This window comes from Andrographis paniculata, unplaced genomic scaffold, assembly GCF_009805555.1.
Source record: "Andrographis paniculata isolate CXL003 unplaced genomic scaffold, ASM980555v1 Contig72END, whole genome shotgun sequence".
NCBI classification, from domain to species: domain Eukaryota; kingdom Viridiplantae; phylum Streptophyta; class Magnoliopsida; order Lamiales; family Acanthaceae; genus Andrographis; species Andrographis paniculata.
In genome coordinates, this window is record NW_026137609.1 from 324296 (window position 1) to 345948 (window position 21653).

General features: G+C 31.8%; 3 protein-coding genes across 3 annotated transcripts; 1 reads left to right on the top strand and 2 right to left on the bottom strand.

Annotated features, from left to right (window-relative positions):
• Positions 1-10120: 10120 nt before the first annotated feature.
• On the bottom strand, positions 10121-12724 carry LOC127265344 (probable BOI-related E3 ubiquitin-protein ligase 2). Its single transcript, XM_051295098.1, has 4 exons — positions 12576-12724; positions 12309-12409; positions 11892-12211; positions 10121-10751 (listed from the first exon to the last, which is right to left on the bottom strand). Exons 1-4 carry the CDS (start codon positions 12653-12655, stop codon positions 10218-10220), a joined length of 1035 nt encoding a protein of 344 aa, XP_051151055.1. The 5' UTR covers positions 12656-12724; the 3' UTR covers positions 10121-10217.
• A 739-nt stretch (positions 12725-13463) lies between these two features.
• On the top strand, positions 13464-14194 carry LOC127265308 (protein RALF-like 34). Its single transcript, XM_051295052.1, has one exon. It carries the CDS (start codon positions 13572-13574, stop codon positions 13995-13997), a length of 426 nt encoding a protein of 141 aa, XP_051151009.1. The 5' UTR covers positions 13464-13571; the 3' UTR covers positions 13998-14194.
• A 3991-nt stretch (positions 14195-18185) lies between these two features.
• LOC127265316 (probable isoaspartyl peptidase/L-asparaginase 2) lies at positions 18186-19895 on the bottom strand. The gene is made up of 4 exons (XM_051295066.1): positions 19572-19895; positions 19254-19487; positions 18960-19046; positions 18186-18884 (listed from the first exon to the last, which is right to left on the bottom strand). The coding sequence occupies exons 1-4, from the start codon at positions 19731-19733 to the stop codon at positions 18393-18395; spliced, it is 975 nt and encodes a 324-aa protein (XP_051151023.1). The 5' UTR covers positions 19734-19895; the 3' UTR covers positions 18186-18392.
• Between the last annotated feature and the right edge of the window lie 1758 nt (positions 19896-21653).

Below are 21653 nucleotides of genomic sequence, written 5' to 3' on the forward strand. Positions count from 1 at the left end.
GCTTCTTCCTTCTTCTTCTTCTTCTTCATGTTCTGCAACACTGATGCAGCTGTTTTGCTGGGACGATTCATTGTCAGACAGTAGTAGTGTTTCTAATAATAATAAATAATACTATAATTTTAATCACATTCAATTAGGGCTACCCTTCCACAGTCCACTGCAAGAGGGAGGGGCAATGCAGTCATTTCACATAACCTCAAATTTACAGATTAATTAAGTGAAGAATGCAGAATGCATGAAGAAGAAGAAGAAGATGATGATGGCTAAGTGGTGGAACTGTTCAATCCCATTTCACATTAAACGAGTGTGTCTGTATATTAATTTTTTTGTTGTTTTATTGTTTGTTTGTTAATGGCTCCAAACCACATACACAGAACACGCACTATCCCTTTCACCCCCTCAATGTGTATTTTTCTGCACTGCATTATTCCAAGGAAAGCTCCACTCTTCGATTTACGTGATGATGGAATTTATTATATAAATATATGGAAAATAAAAGCTGACGACATCATAATTTTATTTATTTATTTATTTATTTTCTTCTTCTTCTTCTCATCTTTTTCTTACAACAATATTCCAAACTCCTATAAAAAACATATTGCATAGAGACATATATACTCCCTGCTCATACCCCAACCTTTCCTTCTGTCTTTCTGTTCTTCTGCACCTCTAAAATATGAACTATTATTATTATTTAAATAAAAAAAAATACTATATACTGGGTTTTCCCCATTCCTTTGACCATGTATATATATTTTTTTTTAATTTTCATTTGCTGACGTGGATATAAAGTTTACTGGAGTGTGTCTATCTCCCAAAAAATGCAACAGCTTTTTTTGTAGTTTTCTTCTATTGGCACAATTAAGGAAGAGCAGTTATAGATAATATCTTATAATTATGGAGTTTATGGGATCAGATAAAAAAAACATATATAAAAGAATGGTAGGTTTGTTTTGTTTGTATTTATTTAACTTTGAGTTTTTCATTTGGATTTGATTAAATGATAATTTGATGTAATACTTTATAAAAATATTTTAATTGAATAGTAAAAAATTAGTATGAAATGCAAGTCAAACAATTGATTTTAGAAACACTTGTTATTTTAACTATTTAAACAAGGTTTTAAATAAATGTGATAGATCTCCACTTTTATATATATATATATATATATATAAAAAAATAAATAGATAAAAATAGGTGAAGGGTATGATCATGTTCTGGATTTTAGGGATGTATAAGGTCAACACCTAGTTGATGAATGTAATTAATTAAGTTAAAGTTTTTAAGTTTGTGGTGCATGGAATTGGTTGATTATATTCTTTTAATTAAGGTGGTTAATTAAATGGAGTATTATACTATAATAATCATGTACATATTTGATTATTTATTAATTATTTTTTTTATTTTTTATTTTTTTAACAAAAAAAAGGTAAAAGGAGGCATGCATTGATTCAATTTTGATGAGTTGCATTATAAGGAGGCTAGTAGGGACAGTTAAAAATGGCTCAAAGTATATAGGAAAATGATGAGTAATAATTTGAGCAAGATACACAAGTGATTACTTTGATCATGGCTTGGATTCTGATACACACATTTACTTTTATAATAATAATAATAATAATAATAATAATAATGAGAAGGAAAAGGTTACTCTGTTTCTATAAGGTCTTTCTTTTATCTCTTATTATTAGTTCATTGGATTTTTTAAAATAATTAAATTAAACCCTTATTATTCATTTCATATATATATATATATTTATTTGAAACATTGCATTTATATTAATTTTTAAAATTTTTATTAGATATTCTTGTGCCCCAAACTGATGAAATTCAAATAGTTATATAAGTTTTAGGGTTCCCCACAGTCATGATTAATGTTTTTGTATGGATGAATGTGTGGCTGTTCTCCATATTCATCTTAATTCATTCTTCCTATGCTGCTTCTGCTCAATCAGTGGAACTTTATAACTTTCTCCAACTTTCCTGACATGTTCTTCTTTTGTCTTTCCTAGCTAACATGCCATGCCACCATTATATTTTTGTTACAATTAATATTGAAAGAATTTAAATGGATCAAGAAATGAATGAATAATAATAAAAGAATAAGATGTATGTCTGCTTCAACTCTCAATATTTAATTGTCTGATTGTCAAATTCTTGTGCTAATATTTTTATTAATTTTCTAATTCTTGCAACAATATATTGTTTAATTTTCCATTTGTTGTAAGTATATATTATATAGTTGCAGCAGGAATGGAGGTGGCAGACAGTTGATTTGTTGATTGTTTTGAGGCTTATGCCATTCTCGTGATATGTATATATATATATATATATATATATTTGGATTTGGAGTTTTGTAGATGTGTATTTATTCCCATGTTTGTCTCCTCCATTCATTACATTGCATTACCTCTTTCATGTTACGTTCATGCTCTCCAATTAATATATATATATATATATATATATATAATATGCTAGCTTAGCTTCACATGCTGCTGCTCAATCTACATCTACCTAATCTCTCTTTCTCTCGTGTGGTCTGACGATTTGATTTGATTTAATTTAATTTAATTCAAACCTTTTGGGTAATTATACACATGTATGTGGAAATGTGTACATAGTGAAGACGAGGGCATACATATATATATTTGATTTTGTTGATGCGATTATATGTTAGCTATGACACCCGGACCGTAACTCACGCAAAATCGGACGTGACAGGATCATAGGCTAATTCTACAGGTCAACATAAAGTCTTCCAACGAGCTTTCGAAAAAAAATGTGCAAATTGTTGACATAAACAATATATTCAACTTCGAATGACCTAATACCGACTTATCCATATAGAGATAGATAACACATTATATAAAGAGATGCATCCCAAAAATATGTTAATATATACAAATACAAGACATGATTGATAACAAATGAGATAGTCCCACATAACATATTATACAGGACAAACAACACACTATATAAAAATAAATAATAGTACTCTCTCCGTCCACCGCCAATCTATCAATTTTATCATTTTAGTTTGTCCATCGCAAATATATCTATTTTTTTTTTAGTAAATATATCTTCTACTAAAATATAAAATTATCCACCCTTTATATAATATTACATAAATGCCATCAAATAAAACCACTTAATATCATAAATGTTAAAGGAGTATAATAGTCTTTATATGTATATCAATTGTACCACGTATCAATATACTCCCTCCGTCCCATAACAAAGTATCCATTTTTTTATTTTAGTCAGTCACATAACAAAGTATCTATTTCCTTTTTTAGTAATGGTGTGTTTGTTTGGGGGTTTGGATTTTGAGTTGGGATTTGAATAGTAAAAATTTTGAATTTGAATAGTTGTATGATGTGATATAAATAGATGTTGATGTGATGTTTTGAATGTAAAATTGATTTTTAGTATAATATAAAAAATAAAAAATAGGTGTTTGATTTGATGTTTTTTGGGGGAAAAAAATTGGATGAATAGTGTAAATCCAATCGAATCCCCCAAACAAACACACCCTTTCTATCTAACATTACAAATACCCTTACAACTTACAATATATTACACAAATGTCATTACTTTTATATCACACATAAGGTTATTTTAGTCATTTCTACTTTATTCATACTATATCCCAATATAATACTAATATTTCTAAAATTACGTGCAAAAAACAAATTGATATTTACTTATGAGATGGAGAGAGTAATATTAATATACTAAAATCTACGTGCAAAACGTAAACTGATAAATAGGCGGTGGATGGAGGGAGTATATGTTATTTTTATATTTATTGAGTGAAAAAATCAATGTTAATTGGTATTGGGTGAATGAGGGCGAGCCCACCACCATAATCAATGCCCTCTATCGTTTAGTCCATTTAATCATCGAACCAGGCTCTGATACCACTGTTGAGACTGGGCCAACTCAATGCCTAAGATGTGCATCGGTTTGCACCCGAACCGCGGTCATCTCGAAAAACCCTCCCAAGATGGATTCCTTGGAGCCCACCATGCTCAATCTACAAATTAATACAATCAATCTCACCAAATACACATCTTTATCATATATATATATATATACACTCTCTCTGTATATAGGTTAAAACTGAACATGCACTCATCAAATTAAAACAGCGTTTTGGTATGTGAGAGGCAATACCAAGAAGATTCTATTCTTATCTTTTATATATATATATATATACATATACCAGCAGTATAAATCGAACCCCCACCCTCTCTCACATGACCACCGCCAACAATAGTATACTAGCTCACACACGATTTAATTAATATATATATATATATAACTTATAATTATTGATATATATAGTGATAAAAAAAAAAAAAAAAACAATTAACCCTAGAAGTTTCTCGAGCTTCTTTCTATGCGTTAAAATATATTTAGAAATAATATATTATATTTATGATAGTTGTCTTATTTAAGAGATCTGTAGGATTCTTGTCGATTTGGATATCATTATATTATATTAAGTGTGTAAGTCTAGCTCTCCGTGTATATTATATTAAGTGTGTATATATACATATATTTCTAGCTCTATGTCTCTCTGTACTTAATGTAAACTGTACTTAATAGTTTTTTTTTTTTCTCGTGAATATTATAAATTAGTCGAATGTACGTAAATAATATATATACCACAAAATTTCAAACATCTAAAAAAAAAAAATCGGCAAAGATTAATTGGAATAAAAGGAATAGTATTTATGTTCTTTGTTTGGTGTAGGCAATTGAGAATGAAGAAGATAGATTTGATTAATAATGGTACGTCACGAGAGGTAGTGTGGGTTGGAGAGGTAACCAGTAATTACTTAAAGATATATATATATATATATATATATATAGAGAGAGAGAGAGAGAGAGATTACACGAGGAAGAGTGGCAGTGAAATAAATAGAGCACAGCAAAGAGAATAGTACGTATTGCAATTATACAATGCATGTCTTAATTAATTAAGCAGTGCTCCTACTACTACTACTTCGTGTTTCTATATATCTATTCAATTATATATATGGTCGAAATTAATAATATTGGTGAGGTTATTTCTTATTGACCAACTGTCTGTAAATATGTCTGTCATGCTCATGTCGTTTCAATGTCTTCTGCACCACACAGAAACTCCTCCATCTTAATCAATTTAAATTAATTAAGATTCTATGATCTATATATCTATATCTGCTTCTCCATTTATTTCATCAATTATTGTCTCCTTACCTTACATATATATATATATATATATATATAAACACATTTAATTTATCGCCAATAAAAAGAATATACATACATATATAGCCCCCCACCCCACCCCACCCACCCACCAACACACGTACGTACTAAAATCAGACACTTTTTAATTCGATACCTCTACGTCAAACTTCAAGAATGACCCCAAAAACAAAAGCAAATAGGGGGTAAAGAGAGACACCATGCAAGAAAACTTAAAGTTGTCTTTAGGAAAAAAAATAAATTAAAAGCAGTGAGCAGCTGTGGTATTGGTCAGAATGAAAATTTATGAGTATTGGAAAGGAGTTTTCCAATTGGCAAAGCTATTTTAACTATTTATTAATTAATTTAAATAAATAAATAAAAAGAATGTGTGTTGCAATGTACCAATATTTGCATGGCTCGTTCTTTCTAATCAAATAAAGAAACCCCATTTTAACATCCCCTTTAGACATGCATTAAAAGAAGAGATCGGACATCTATATACATATAATTTATTTAATTTCCTATATATATATATATATATTAAAGCCCATCCAATATCTCTTGATGATCCTCTTAAATTTCTGAGACTGGTGACCCACCCCCATCCCCCATGGATACTATTATTATCAATAATTAATTAAATTAAGGAGATCCCTCTAGTTATAGGCAGATAGATGGATATTGTTCTTAATTACTACTTTGTTTAATAGCAGGTTAAAATTTTGTGTAGAGACAAGTTTAAAAGCTTCTCAGCATATGGCCATTAATTAATTAATTAATTAATCTAAAAGAAAGAATTGTCCCAACATGGAAATATAATGAAAGCTCAATATATATATATAAAAAAATGTATGCTGTGACCTAAACTGTTCAAAGGTACGTTACAGAGAAAGAGAGAAAAAAGACAAGATAAAAATAGAGAACCTAAAGGCTGTTGGCTCACATGCAAATGCAAATGCAAATTCAAATGCAAATGTAAAATTCAAATGCAAATGCAAATGCAAATGTACTTTCTTTTTATTTTTTAATTTTGTAATTATCTCCCTCCAGCTTACCTTAGCTTCTACTGCTGCTGCTTCTTTCTGCACTTTTCAAATTTCTCCCACAATTCAAGGGACTCTCCCTCCATTTCTAAAATATTAATAATTTTTTTAAAAAAAAAAAAAAAGAAAAAAAAAAGTGGGTCCCAGATACCATGATCAAATTCACCATCATTTCATGCAATATTGAAGTCCAACTGCATCTATATATATATATATATATATATATAGCTCTCTCATATCATATGCACACTCAATAATTAGTTTTTTTTACTTTCAATTTGCAAATTAATTAACCATATGCATTTACTTTATTATACGATGGTTTATTGCTGTTGTTTTTTTTTTTTTTTTTTTTTTTTTTTTTTTTTTTGGTTTATTGCTGTTGTTGTTGTTTTGTAGATGTGTTTTTTAAAAGTGCCATTATAATTGGTTTGCCTTAGTACTCATTACTACATGATCCAATAATTATTCAAAGATGTTTTTGTATGATCAATTCTTGTTTGGCTTTTGTGGATTAGGGTAATGAACATCTCATGATATGTTTGGAGATTTCCATTGTTTATTAAGGGCCGTTTGATTCACAAAATCTATATATAATATTGCTTTTTTGTAGAATAAAAAAGGCACTATTATCACTATATCATTTGCACTACTGAATTGAGATACCCTTCATCAATCTTCTCAATAACTACATATACGTACAATTAATTATCAAATTTACTATAATAATTTATTTGTTTATTTATTCATATACAAGGGTTGGCTTTACCTTTACTTATAGTGATGAGCAGTAAAAAGTAAAAATCATCACGAAATTGTAGGGTTTAATTAATTTTATCTCCTTCTTGTCAAAGTTAAATCTGTTTCTTTATTTATATATTCTTTCTATGGCCCTCTTAGGCATGCAAAAATCATGGCTTTATATGATCTTTAATCTTTTAAAAATCACCCAATAATGAAATCGATCAGGTTTTTTTTTTAAAAAAAAAAAAAAGAAGAATCATCCCAATTTGTGGTAGGATGCTTATATATGGTAAATTTTAACACATTTGGAACTATCTTGGATGGCGACGCCAATTGAAGCTTCGATGGATCACCGAGTATAAAGTTTACCAAAAGAGATGAGGTCACGAATAAAATAATAATCAAGATCAATATGCTTAGCTCAGTTTATGAGATACGCGATTTTGGCTAAGAAAAAGAGCTCTCCAATTATCACAAAGAATAGTATCCGATTAGGACATGAAGCTCCCGAAGAATAAATAAATAATACGTATCTCTAACAATTTAAACTTTTAGGTGAAACGGTCATTCAGATCATCTAACAATATGTATGTGAAGTCACTTCATATTTATTTGTGTTGTATCAATATATTTTTTATGTTATAATCAATAAAATTATACCTTTTGTGAGATTATATCATGTGTTATATTGATATAACTCATGTATTTGTCTATTTTTATATTGTATATTATCTCTTCCTATATAAAGTCTTGTAATAATCATTCCAGAAGATAGAAGTGAAAAAAAAGTAAAACTTCACCTGTATATGTTTTATATGTCATTTATCTCCTTCTACTCTTACTTTTAGTCATCTACCATTGTTTATCCAAGATATAAATTGGACAAATACCATAATTACAACCAAGTATATATTATCTACCTAAGTAAAATTATTCATGGAAAAAGAAAACAAATTTTTTATGAATTATTATTATCTATTTATTTGTTTGTTTATTTATAATGGAATTGAAGCAGAACTACCAGTCTAGGGTATGGCTAATTTCTGCAACCGAAATTCAAAGTTTTTATAGCTAAAAAAAAAAGTTGCCAGTTGGTGCAGCATCTGCCATCAATATACCTATATCTATATATATATATATATGTATATATTCATAGTTTAATGTTGGTAAGTGTATGAAGAAATGATAAAAAGGAGCAAAAGGAAAATATGAATATAGAGTTGGGTGAGAAAGTATGGTTCTGTCAAAATCCTGGAGGTACCATATGTATCTATACATGCATATCATATACATATATGTAATATATATATATATATATAGAGAGAGAGAGAGAGAGAGAGATTGCAGGTGACATATACTCTTTCTAAGGGCCTACAATAGATTGTTGATTTGAAATAACAACTTTGGCAGAGTGTAGATATATATATATATATATATATATGTGTGTAGAGAATGAATGAACGAACGAACATGTTTGGATTCCAGAACAAAATCCCACATCGGCAGTACATAACAGAAGGTGAGAAAAAAAGACGTGCAAAGTGGAAGTTTAGAAGAACAGAGAGTAGTGATATATGGAGAAAAAAAAAAGAAAAAAGAATATTTATAATTATTTGGCAGTAAACAAATAAACACACACACAGCTTTATAGGGAATAAGGAGACTCTTCCATGATTGACCCAACCCATTCTCTATCTAAATTTTTATTTTATTATTTTGTATTTCTCCCACTCATGCAATGCAACGTACATATTATAAAATATTAGAGCAAAACATAACATAGAATAGTATAAATAAATAACGTGATCTAAATAGATACTATATGTAATATTCTTTTAAAAGGTTAATATTAGATAAATAGTATTGAAACTTTTCAATGAAAGCATTTTCAAAATTTATTTTCACACCACCAGATCATTATTGACCGGACTATTTCTGTTAGTAAACAGTAATACAGAGAAAAAAAAAAAAAAAGAAAAAGGAGGTAATATGAATTTAATTATGAAGTACTCAAAGTAGAAAGCAAAGAAACATGAATGAGTTATCATCACATGCATATGGTAATGTTTTGTTTCGGAGTTGTAAGAACTTTAGGTGGGAAAAAAGAAAAGATAAAGAAAAAGGAAGAAAAAAAAACACACACACATATATAATAAAGGCATTGACAGGACAAGAATATCGGCTCAAGTGTAATAATTCAATTCAATCCAATTAAGTGGAGTAAGGAATTATCATCCATCACCATCAATAAAAACAACAATAACAATAATATTAATATAAAAATATATATATACATGCACAAATCTGTGTATATAGTCATCATAACCCAACCCATCTTCATCTTCACTTTCCCTCTGCTGTCATATAATAATAACTTCCCTCTTTTTTTTGCTTAAATTCAACTACACATACACTACATTAATTTTCTCCTTTCTTGCTTTTTTTTTTTTTTTTTTTCCTTGAGAATCCTTAGTTGCTGCTCGTTAAGTTTACTTTCGTAAATTCTCGATCGAATTTAATACTCTACAAACTATACGTGGTAGATAGACTTGGAGTTAGGAGTTCACTTCCACCCCATGAGGTCATCATTTAGTATACCTTTTGCAATTTCTCTTACATTATTACAACATGGTTCATTATTATTCATCAAGAATATCTTTGCCCAATTCATTTATCTTTCCCCTACAAGAAATGGTACACCATATATATACGATTACGAATTCACTCCCGCACGCCATCAAGTCATCCTTTACTTTACGGAACTTGCTGCAGTTTCTCTAACATTATTACAACATGGCTCGTTATTATTCATCAAGAATATCTTGACCCAATTCATTTCTCTTTCCCCTGCAAGAAATGGTACACATGACCTACTTGAAAAACACACACACATATATATATATATATATATATACTGCTATGGTATGGTTTGGATGCTGATGAAATCAAATTAGCACAATTTAATCCAATCTATGCATATTCTCAAGGCATATGATATCACTTCATTTAGCACAAATTCTAACAACAGATGTTATATTATGCTAATTGGATCAAATCAGCTCTTGAACCGCTACCATATACATATACATATATATATATATAGATATTTAAGTTTCCATAAAAAGTTTCTTCAGAGTCAAGGTTACACACTTCGTTACATTACATTACATCACATTACAATTACATTTACTACATATAAACTTCCATGCCTATATACTTGGAAGTCTGACACAAGGGGCAGAGACTAAGCTTACTTTCACATCCCTTACACAAACACAGATGCTTACAAGGTAACAGCAGCATGCAAACTTCATTCACCCTACACACTTTGCATCTCATCATCTCCTTCATTTCATTACCTTCCTTGAAAACCTGGTACAGGTCGACCCCGGGGGGCCCACCATTGCAGCACGAGGCTGCGTCGTCAACCTCGCTGTCTCCACACCCTTCTTTGCTGTCTCTGCTCTGAGCGTAAACCTGTTGTAGATTCAGCTTCAGACTGTTGATTGTGTTCTCGCTGCACTTTGCACGCTGTTGCCACGCATTAGACTCCAAAGAAAGCTGTTCGATCCGCGACTCGAGCTCCATGTTCTTCTTGTTCATGTCTTCAACCTCGGCCTCTTTCTCCCTCAGTTTTTGCATAACCTTCTCTTCGACATATGAGATCGTCTGGAGTTGGGTTGCTTGAAACTTGCCCGCAATAGCTTGTCGCAAACGATCTCCCTAAAAAATAAATTTTAAAAAGAAAAAGAGTTTGGCCGTGTAAGTTAATTGCATACTTCTAAGCTTCACAAAGTAGAGGACTAAAATTCCGAAAAATTTTCTCTTGCGGGACTAATTTGCGAGAGGTTTCAATTACAGGACTAAAATGATAAAGAAGTCTAGTTACAGGACTACAATATCAGTTTACCCTAAGTTCAAATGTTAGTAGATAACCTAATCGAGTAGAGGAAAGCAACTTCACTGTTACTAGATTATGAACAAATTTATACTATTGGTAATTTCAACCTGCAGAATAAAGGAGCGAAAATGGTAGAAAGTGACCGCATCTGAAACATGTGGAAGTAGTATATTATACATGAATCCTTCCTAATTCTTTCAAAAATAATATCATTAGTGACCCCAAGTAAGAAAAGGATTCGAGTAAATACCAATATATAATGACATTACTAAGAAAAGGTCTCGAGTGAATATGCAAGAACGATGACATACAAGCGATGCACTCAAGTCAATTTCCAAGATTATAAAAAGGAACCGTATTTTCCGCATGAGGTAACAGCTAAATAAATAAAAAATTTTAAATACAGTGCCGCCACTCACACCTAAACAGCTTTCCAATCAATGCACGACATATCATACAGCATAAACTAGATCGCGGTGAAAAGGGATGCAAGCCCAGTCCCAATCAATGCACGACATAACTAGAAGACGCGAAATAGGGTTGAAAACAACTTTCAAATCAACGAACAATGTATCATACAACACAACTACCTTAGAGCAAAAGGTTCCTATATTATCATTGTTGAGATATGTTGGATATTTAGTTTTAGATTTGGTAGATTTAGTTACTTAGGTTGTTTAAATTTGAGTTTATCGAGTCTGTTTTATGATGCCTATGCCCCTATTTTGGTTATGAATACAATGCAATTTCCAGTTTTCATAATTTATTTTCTAACAATCATATCATATCTTATTTGTATCCAAGAATTTCGACTCCTTATGCTACTGAATTCAGAAAGAATTCACAATTGTAAATTTCTCCTTCACATTACTGAAAATTTAAGCCAAGACAGAATTCCATTAAACTAAATAAGAACTGAAATTCATAGCCAGCAGATCAGTGTATCAGCTAATCAATTATACCTGCAGTTTTATATATCTATCAATTTCAGCGTCCTGTCGTTGCAGCTCAGTATCAATGGCATCGGCGCCCAGCCCCAGCAAGGATGAATCACCGCAAGAAGTCAATCTAGGGTTTTCCAAGGAAAGGCCCAGGCCGGTGGAGACCGATCGGGCCTGCAACAAATCCAAAGACGATATCTGAGAGTTATTGTTGCTGTTGTTATTGTTCAGATTACTCTCCAGAAAAGATTGCTCTATAGGCCTCTTTTTCTTCGATTCGAGCCCGAAATTCCACTGTAATTCCACCCTGTTCTCTTCTGGGACCAACCCTGCCACTTGAACTGAAACAAATAAAGAAGAATGTTCATATCAGGTGGAGGACAAAATCAGACAACACAATCACCCCCCAATCAAAGCAAAGATTGTAGGAAACATTACAAGGAGGGATGTAAGGGGGGTGGTGATTGAGGAGATTTGGGGTATTGAAGTAGGCCACTTGCTGAGAAATCTGACCCTCCATGTTGGCGTCATACAAACCCCTAAATCAAGAAAAGTGGGGGATTAGAACTGATGATGAAATCGACGGATTAAAAAGAGGAAATCTGGATGGTACGTATAACAAATCTTCCAAAACAACATAAATGAAATTGCTTCTCCGTACGAATTTCCATGAAAATCGAATTCACCCTTTGGGCTCTAAGTTACCTTAAGGGCTTAGATTGCTGCGGCTGCGAAGGTTGCTGTTGAAGAAATTGTTGAAAGTTATTTTGGGGGAAAGACGCCATGGTTGGTTGCGAGAGAACGAAAAGCAAAGAAATGAAAGACTCGTTTATCGCCTCTATGGGTGGTTACTTTCTTTATTGCTAATCGGTCCTTCTAATATTAGAAAATTCCAGAATTCCCGACGATTTGAAATTATTCAAATCCATGATACAACCAATTTCCATATAAATTTTATTTACATTAATTACAACTTTGTCTAAGACTTTTATATTTATGTATGGAATGATGACAAAATAAAAATTTTATGCATATTTTAATAAATCCATACTAAATGGTGCTATGTAACATTTATGGCATGTAATAAATAACACTCCTCAATATTAATATAGGAACACACAAACTGCGTGAACAGAAGCCACCGCACTGAGCAAATGTACGATGCAATAAATGAAGTGCGGACCATAAGGATCCAATGTTTTCTTTCAGTTGAGTTCAAAAAAATTTGATTTGAATTTGGTATTAAAATAATGTTTGAAGGTCTATTTTATAAGAAAAAAAATATTTTTTTTAAAAAAATTGCAGAATCCAAACAGTAAAATTTGAGAAAATTGAAATAAAGAAACATACATTTATTTCATATATAATTAAAAGTTTTGGCACTACTGTTAACTACCAAAAAAGAAGATGAGGTTGTTTCAACTAATTACAAATTATATATAGTTAGTTGGTGAGTTAGGTGAATTGATTTGGGCTACATTATGATGGGCCCATTTGAATAATGGCGGTCCATTTGTAAGGCCCATTTAAAAACGGCCCATTAAGAAATGTGAAGAGCGTGAATTATGGAATAACACGTAAGAAGCAGACAAAGCTAAATTATCTTCTTCCCCGTTCTTCCTCCATGTGACTTCCTTCTCTCTCATCCCTCTCTCTCTCTCTCTATTCTCAATTTCTTTCTTCTCATTAAACATTTCAGACATGGCCATGGAAGTGAAGCTCCAATTGATTCCAATTCTGATCTGCATTCTCCTCGTGCTCTCAATTCCGGAAATTATCGATGCCGCCGATGCAGTCGCCGGCAGCTCTCTCAGACTTAGCCTGGGGAACGGAACCCTAGAACGGCCGGTCCAGGCGGAGCTCCGCCTGGTGGAAGACGACGATGAGGAGGATGAGGAAGGATTTGAGGAAGAAGAAGAGTTAGGGCAGCGCAGATCTCTGGTGTACTGGGGGCATCAATGGCCGCGGCGGCGCTACTACATTTCGTACGGCGCGCTGTCGGCGAACCGGATTCCGTGTCCGGCCCGGTCCGGGAGGTCGTACTACACGCACAATTGTTACAGGGCACGTGGACCTGTGCGTCCCTACGTCAGAGGCTGCTCCGCCATTACACGCTGCCGGAGCTGAAATCAAAAGCCTCCTTAGCTGGCTCTCTGATCCGGGACTTTGTCTAATTTCTACTTCATTGCCCTGCCCTTTTTGTGAGAATTTATATATATAGTTAATTAATTAAATAAATGTGAGCGGTGAAAGTTCACAGCTACCATTGTTGTCCTGGACTGGATCTTCAATTCTTGCATTTATTGATGATATAGTTTATAGTACTTACTTTGTCGGAATTTTCTGGATCTGAGTGGAGCACCAGATTTTTATTTTATTTTTTTTGGTAAATTTTTGGGACAGAACTAAATATTAATGTAGTTAATAAGAGATATATGTGTTCAAAATGGAGTCGAATAATAATATATTATTAAAAGAATAGAAAATAAAATAAATAGAATCATACGGCTAGAAACCAATTAATAATCTTAAATAAAATTAATATCATTAAACGAATGAAACTAATTACTATTATTAATGGTCAAAGCGGGTCGAGCCCGGGCCCATGATCCATGGCCCGGCCCACTTGTCTTCACCCCTTCAACATGCATCTCTTCCAGAATCTTCTTGATCGCAGCAGCAGCATCGCCATTAATTGGATTATTGTTCTTTATATATATTGTCTGATCGATTACCTTTTACCTTTTTTGTCTTAATCTGTCATCACTGCCTACGTGAAATTACACATGACCCTTATTACCTCTGTTTAATTATAAATATAAGTGGAAATGAGAATATGCTCCCAATTCAATTTAATTAATAAAAATATATAAGAATTTTTAATCTAATTGTATGGGTAGCAGTATATTTGTAATTGAAGTAAAAGTTAACCATATTTTGATATTAATGTATAATTATTTTTTAAAAAATAAAAAATAAATATTTTAAAATGAAATAGACAAAAATAATAAAAATCGTATTTTAAATTGAGACAGAGACTATTATATATTAAAAATACAAATTGGAGTCAAAAATTGTAAATTAAAAAAGGGATTTGGGTCCGCGTCTTCCAATTTTATCACACATATTACGTACTAATTTGGTACAATGTTCTAAAAATCAAGTCCAATTTGTTCATCTTAATTTTCAGAAAATACTATACATCGAGCATTCAACAACATTATATAAAAATATATTAAAAATATATATATTTTTTACAATTAATAAATAAATTGTGATAGTTATACACTAAAGTTTGATGCATGTCTACATCAAATTACTCAACTATCCACTTCCTACTTATTGATTTTTCCTTACTCTTTGTCCTAAAATTTATTATTAGCCGACCAGCACCAACAGGATCCCGAAGAATCAATGGTAATGCAACCTTTCTTAGCGCGCTCTTGCGCAACGCTTCTGCTTCCGCCTCTTCTCGTACCCTTCAATCCACAAGTATCGGGGATAATAGGCTGATCTTTCCCAAGAGCTCACATCGACGGGAAGGTTTGGCACCTCAATGTCGGCTCTATTATTATTATTATATAAATATTAAATATATTGCTTGTAATGTATTGAGGTTATCTTTGAATTTTTTAAACTTTAAAAAGTATAGAGTTTAGCTTCTTCTTCTTCCTTTTTTTATTTTTTATTTTTTATTTTTTTATTTTTTTATTTTTTTGGGTTCTTTACATAAATTTTATAGAATTGAAAAGATTGTGTTTACAAATTTGTATGTATTTTCATAGACTACAGTGTTACAACAAACTTATAAATAAAAGTTTATCCAAACTTATGAGCCCACGTTCGCCACAGCCCAGAATGGGCCCGGGCTGGTTTAGCCCATAAAAAAAATTACATAATAAATTGTCTATAATAAACCCCGCGTCTTTTTTTTATTTTAAAATGAACATTAAATACATAAACATAACCGTAAATGTATAAATATATATGTAAAACATACATAATATATGCATTATATAAATAAAACAATATATTTATTTATCTTTTTAAATCTATTTTTTTCTATAAATAGAAAAATAATAATTATATATTATCTCCATCTTGGACAAAAGTATGCACTTAATAATTTTTTTATATTAAAAATAATAATATTTTATTAATTAGTAAAATATGTTTCATATTTTGAAGCTACATAGGAGCTCGTAGAAGAAGATATGCAATGCAAGTGTTCCCTCAGATTCAAAAGAAGCAAAAATTGCAATTTAATCCATCGTATGAATTTGCAATTTAATTTTAGGGATGAAGTAGTAATTTCCTAAATGATACTTCCTCTATTTCAATACAAAAAGACTCTTTAGGATTTTGTTATAAATTAAAAAATAATAGTATTATAATTTGTTGGTAAATATGTAAAATATTTTGACATTTTTGTCCTTAGACTATAAAGTGAATATATGTATAATAATATTTTTATAATTTAAATAAAAGTTAATAAAGTTTTTATATTAATATATGATTATTTTTTTCTAAAATATAAAATAGATATTTTTTAATGGGACAAACAAAAATGATAAAAAAAAATACTTTAAATTGTAAATTACACACATTCATTCTTTTTATATTACTTAAATAATTTTCTATACTTCCAATAAAAAATAGATATATATATACTTTCAAACTATTTAAGAAAATAAACAGACGAATGTCCTCTGTCAGTATATAGTAACACAATATATGTAAGCAAGATTTTTCTTGGTGTTTCTTTTAGTAGAGAAACGGAAACGGTTAACCATGCTTGACAGCTAACCACCCCCCCCCCCCCTGGAACCACCCCCCCAACCTTTCCCTTTTTATTTTAAATGTTTGGTTGAGTGGAGTGTTTACCTGCCGTTGTAATGCTCAGACTTTGTTTATTTAACAATTTTTCAATTCATTTAACACTGTTTATTTTTTAAAGAAATTACATTAAATATATTTTTTTTTATTTATAAAATAACAAATCAAATATTAAATTTTATCATTTTTTTTTTTTGCAAATTTTTAAGATTTCAAAACTCTTCAAACACCTCAGCTAAACAGAGTCTTACTCGCTCTCCCGATTATTTGTTGGCATAGTAAATACGAAACATTTGTATGAAAACCCATTTTGAATTTAACGTGGATTGTCTAAAATCAAGAACTGGATCATATGTCCGAATGAATCATTGTTGTGCAATTGGTGGCCTGGGATATGCTTGATTGATTTTCTATGAATCTTCAGTCATGGCAATCTGAACTGATCTGATGTCATTGATGATTCCATCAGGAAATGAGTCATCACCTCTGAATCCACAGTCCTTTCTTGTCCCAAAATCCTCGATTCCATTGGTGTCTGTGTTTTCACAGTAAAAATTAGTAATTGATCAGGACAGGAATGCCTCACTTTCCTAGCTCTCATTTTCAGTGCATTTCTTGTTACAGTAAAACGACATTAATGGTGGCCTGAGGAGTAATCCCAAAGCCTGTCTACTTCATTGATATATACACTGTCCCTAGTCGTACGTGGGTGGGTGGGTGGGTCTGATTATTTCTTCTACAATAGTAAATCATGTTTTTTTCACAACAACAAAAAAAAAAAGTTGCATCATTATTTTTGTCCTTGGGCTTTTTTCTTTTTCTGGTTTTTAAGCAAATGTAAAGCGTGATGAATTGCTGTCCTCTTCTTGTGCTGTTTAAGAAAGCAAACCAATCTTCAATTTAGTGGACACAATTTGAGAGCCACGCTTACAATTTAATATATTAATTAAATTAATTAATTAATTAATAATAATAATAATAATAATAATAATAATAATAATAATAATAATAATAATAATAAACAGTCCCTATTCCAATTCATGAGGAGCATTTGCATCAGCTCCAAGCTTTACGCACATGGCCATCATTCACTGTCTTGATACTTACCTACTTTGTTTTGTTCCCCGCTACTTTGTAGGATTTATTGTTATATCATATATAAGTGACGTAATATTTCATTCTTTTTTTTTTTCCTCCATTAAATTTATTTTATTATTATATTTAAAAAAATCAAAAAGTCAATATTTAGTTATTATTTTTTATTTAACACTTATTTATAATAAATATCAGTCACTTTATTATATTTGATCTTAATTCTTTTTAATTTCTAATTAAATTTTTAAAAATACTTTTAACTACAATTTTTTTTTATTTTTTCAATACAATATTTTTTTTTTTATTTGCATGCCGAGCCCAAATGCTAAATTCCCCAGATGGAGGGAGTAATATATATAGCAATGGCTACTAATGGCAGAAGAATTGTGGACCAAAACGAAATTAACATTATTATTAATATTATTAACTCCGAAGCTAATGCAAATCAACAAGCATGGGAAGACAAACCTAAACCATGAAACAGAACCAAAGACAGTCCCAACCGGACCGGACCGAACCGGACCGGGGTGTCACATGTAACATGTATAATTAATTAATTAATTAATAATATATAATATAATTAAGTTTGGTTCACCATATGCCGACTTCCATGTAGCCGTCCTCCGCCGCGCAGGCTCGGAACATCCCGACCGAGTTGAACCGGCACGTGACCTCGCCCTTGCTCGACACGGCGATCAGACCGGCCTTGCCCTTGTCGAGCCGTTTCCCGATGACAAAGTCGACCGCCTCCTGGAGGTCCAGGCCTTTGTACTCCATAACCGCCGCCACGTCCCTCGCCAGGGTGCCACGTATGATCGCCTCCCCTTCGCCGGTGCACGACACGGCGCAGATGTCGCAGGCGTAAGTCCCGGACCCGATTAGCGGGGAGTCGCCGATGCGGCCCACCATTTTGTTCATCAGACCGCCGGTCGACGTCGCGGCGGCGCAGTGCCCTTGGCTGTCCACCACCACGCACCCCACCGTCTCCGGCGCGTACACGCTTATTGGCAGCCCGTTCATATGCAGCGGCGGATTCTCCACCGCCGCCGCGCCGCAGGATTCCAGAGGAATTCTGTAGTCGAACTTTATACCAAAAAAAAATAAATTATAATATATTTATTTATTAGCTGTAAGAATTTTAAGGTTGTTCTTTCTTACGAGAATTGAATTGGCCTCCTTGGCCAATTTGAGCATGCCGACATTGTCGCTGGTGATGAAGTAATCATTTTCCACCATTTCCACGCCCTACAGATTCACAAACACGGATATTAACCAAAAAGCTTGGAACAGACATCCATGGCGGAAAGCGACAAAGATGGGTGCCTATCTACAGAAGCGAAGAGAAAGACGAACTCTTCTTAATTCAGACACGTGGAATCTAAATAAATTAAAATAGTAAATAAACAAATAAATAAATACTATATATAAATTGTCTAACGGTGAATTGCTGACCATCTGTTTGGCAAATTCCTCGGCGCCGGAAAAGGCGAGATAGGAATGCGGAGATTTGTCCATAACGAGACGGGCCAACGAAACCGGGTTTTTTACGGTGGTGACGCCGGAGACGGCGCCGCACCGCCGGTCGGCGCCGTCCATTATGCTGGCCTCCATCTCTACCGTTCCTTTCTCCGTCAGCGCAGATCCCCTGCCGGAATTGAAAAACGGATCCGTCTCCAGTTCCCGCACCTACAATAAAAAAATAACAATAATAACAACAATAATAATAATCAATTTTAATTTTAATTTATAAATGAAAAATGGAGGACGCACGACGAGCTCGACGACGTCAATGGCGGGGAGGGAGGAGCGGAGGGCGGAGATGCCGATTTGGAGGCATCTGGTGAGGAGGCGCGTGGCTTGTTCCTGGCGATCTTTAGGAAGGTTGGGATCGACACCAGCGCCGCCGTGCACCGCTATAGCCCAACCGCCCATTCGTGTACGGACTGACTGACCGACCGACCGACCGTTCGTTCCTAGTTGATCGTGCGCGTGCCAATCAGAAGCGCGCGTGAAGGGCAGTGGCGGGTGGTGCGGGTGGGCTTGTATTTTGATTTTGGCGATGGGGAGGAGCTCTACCAGCCTTCGTCCCAATTTATAGGCGGGGGGGGGGAAAGGTGGTGGGAGCCTCCGGAACTCACAACCACTTTTAATTCTAATTTAGTATATACATTAGATTCTTGTAATGAATCTGCGTTACGGCTGGTGACAGCTGCTGCCTCACAAATATACACACATTACTTACACATACCTATATTGCTCTCTTGTTTTACAATTTTTTATCAATTATTTCTATTTTTGTCCTTTCACCTTATTTTATTTATTATTTTAAAAATATATATATAATTATACATTTTAATTTTATATTTTTAATTTTTTAAATTTTAATTATTATGTTTAGCTACCTTAATTTTAATTTATAATTAATTTTATTATATAATAATTATTTTTAGTAATATATTTCATAATTATTTATTAATTACTTCCTTCATTCCTTACCAAATGGCTCTGATTTTATATTAAATTAAAAAATAATATTATTTATTAGCCAGTAGAAATGTATAAGAAATTTTAATTTTTTACCCTTTAACTTTATATATAAAATAATTGTATGTGTAATAGTATTTTTGTAATTTAAGTAAAAGCTAATAATATTTTGGTATTATTCTATGATTACTTTTTATAAAATAGAAAATTGATACTTTGAAATGAGACAGATATAAATAATAAAAATAAATATTTTTTGGAACGGATAAAGTATATTTTACCTAAATTTTCTTATTTATAATAAACGGACACAAAAGTGAGACACGTGGAGTATTGTTATTGTTATTATAAAATTCTCAATTCATGTACATTTGGGTTTGTTTAGAATGGAAGATTAATTTTTTGAAATATATTTTAAATAAATATAAATATTTAAGTTTAAATAATTTCAAAATAATAGTAATATTACTGTGATAAATTGTAAGATGTGGCAATTAAACATAGACAACTAGACATGTCGACCTTAAACGTGTTTTAATTAGTTCTATTCAAACTGAATTTTTCGATAAAAACAATTAATACAAAACGCCAAACACGCGCGCACACACACGTATATATATATATATATTTTAATACCATCTTGAAGATTGAAGTTTGATTGTGTGGCAGTCGTTTGAGATGTGTCTTTATTTCTAATTAAAATATTATTTATCCCGAACCAAATAAAATATATTTGGATTTTTGTAATAAATTAAAAATGATAAAAACTACTCCCTCCGTCCCATATATTTTGGACGTGTTACCGTAGATACGGGAATTTAAAGTTTAGGTAAAGTATAATTAGTAGGTAATTAAGAAATATATTAGTAGAAATAATTATTATTTGGTAAAAATAATTATAGATTAAGATTAAGATAAGTAAATAGTTTAATTAAAATTTAAAAAATTATAAAATTTAAAACTTAAAATGTGATTAAAGTGGATAATCATATTTTCAAAAAAGGAAAGGACAAATTATGTGGGACGGACGAAAATAAAAAATAAGGACAAATTATATGGGACGGAAGGAGTATTATTGAGTGATCGTATGTAAAATAATTTTGATATATTTTTTTATTTTTTTGTTATATGTATTTTCAATAATATGCTTATAATTCCTCCCGAAAAAATATATTCATTATTTAATATAAATTAAAAATTATATCACTTTGTTTAGTCATTTAAAATTAAAAGGTAATAATATTTTAAAATTTTTATTGAACTAATTATAATTATTACCGGCCAGCCTGTACATATACACAAAGTCATGGTTCATTTCAATATTTAGTCAGTTAAATTATAGTAAGTGATAAGAAAATACTATAAATT

Excerpts from the sequence above, each read along its gene's own strand:
- LOC127265344 (XM_051295098.1), bottom strand. The coding sequence starts at position 12,655 with ATGGCGTCTTTCCCCCAAAATAACTTTCAACAATTTCTTCAACAGCAA. Across the intron at positions 12,410-12,575 it reads CAGCAATCTAAGCCCTTAAG|GGGTTTGTATGACGCCAACA; the intron begins GTAACTTAGAGC and ends TTCTTGATTTAG. Across the intron at positions 10,752-11,891 it reads ATAGATATATAAAACTGCAG|GGAGATCGTTTGCGACAAGC; the intron begins GTATAATTGATT and ends TTTATTTTTTAG.
- LOC127265308 (XM_051295052.1), top strand. The coding sequence starts at position 13,572 with ATGGCCATGGAAGTGAAGCTCCAATTGATTCCAATTCTGATCTGCATT.
- LOC127265316 (XM_051295066.1), bottom strand. The coding sequence starts at position 19,733 with ATGGGCGGTTGGGCTATAGCGGTGCACGGCGGCGCTGGTGTCGATCCC. Across the intron at positions 19,047-19,253 it reads AGGAATTTGCCAAACAGATG|GGCGTGGAAATGGTGGAAAA; the intron begins GTCAGCAATTCA and ends GTGAATCTGTAG. Across the intron at positions 18,885-18,959 it reads AGGAGGCCAATTCAATTCTC|TTCGACTACAGAATTCCTCT; the intron begins GTAAGAAAGAAC and ends TTTGGTATAAAG.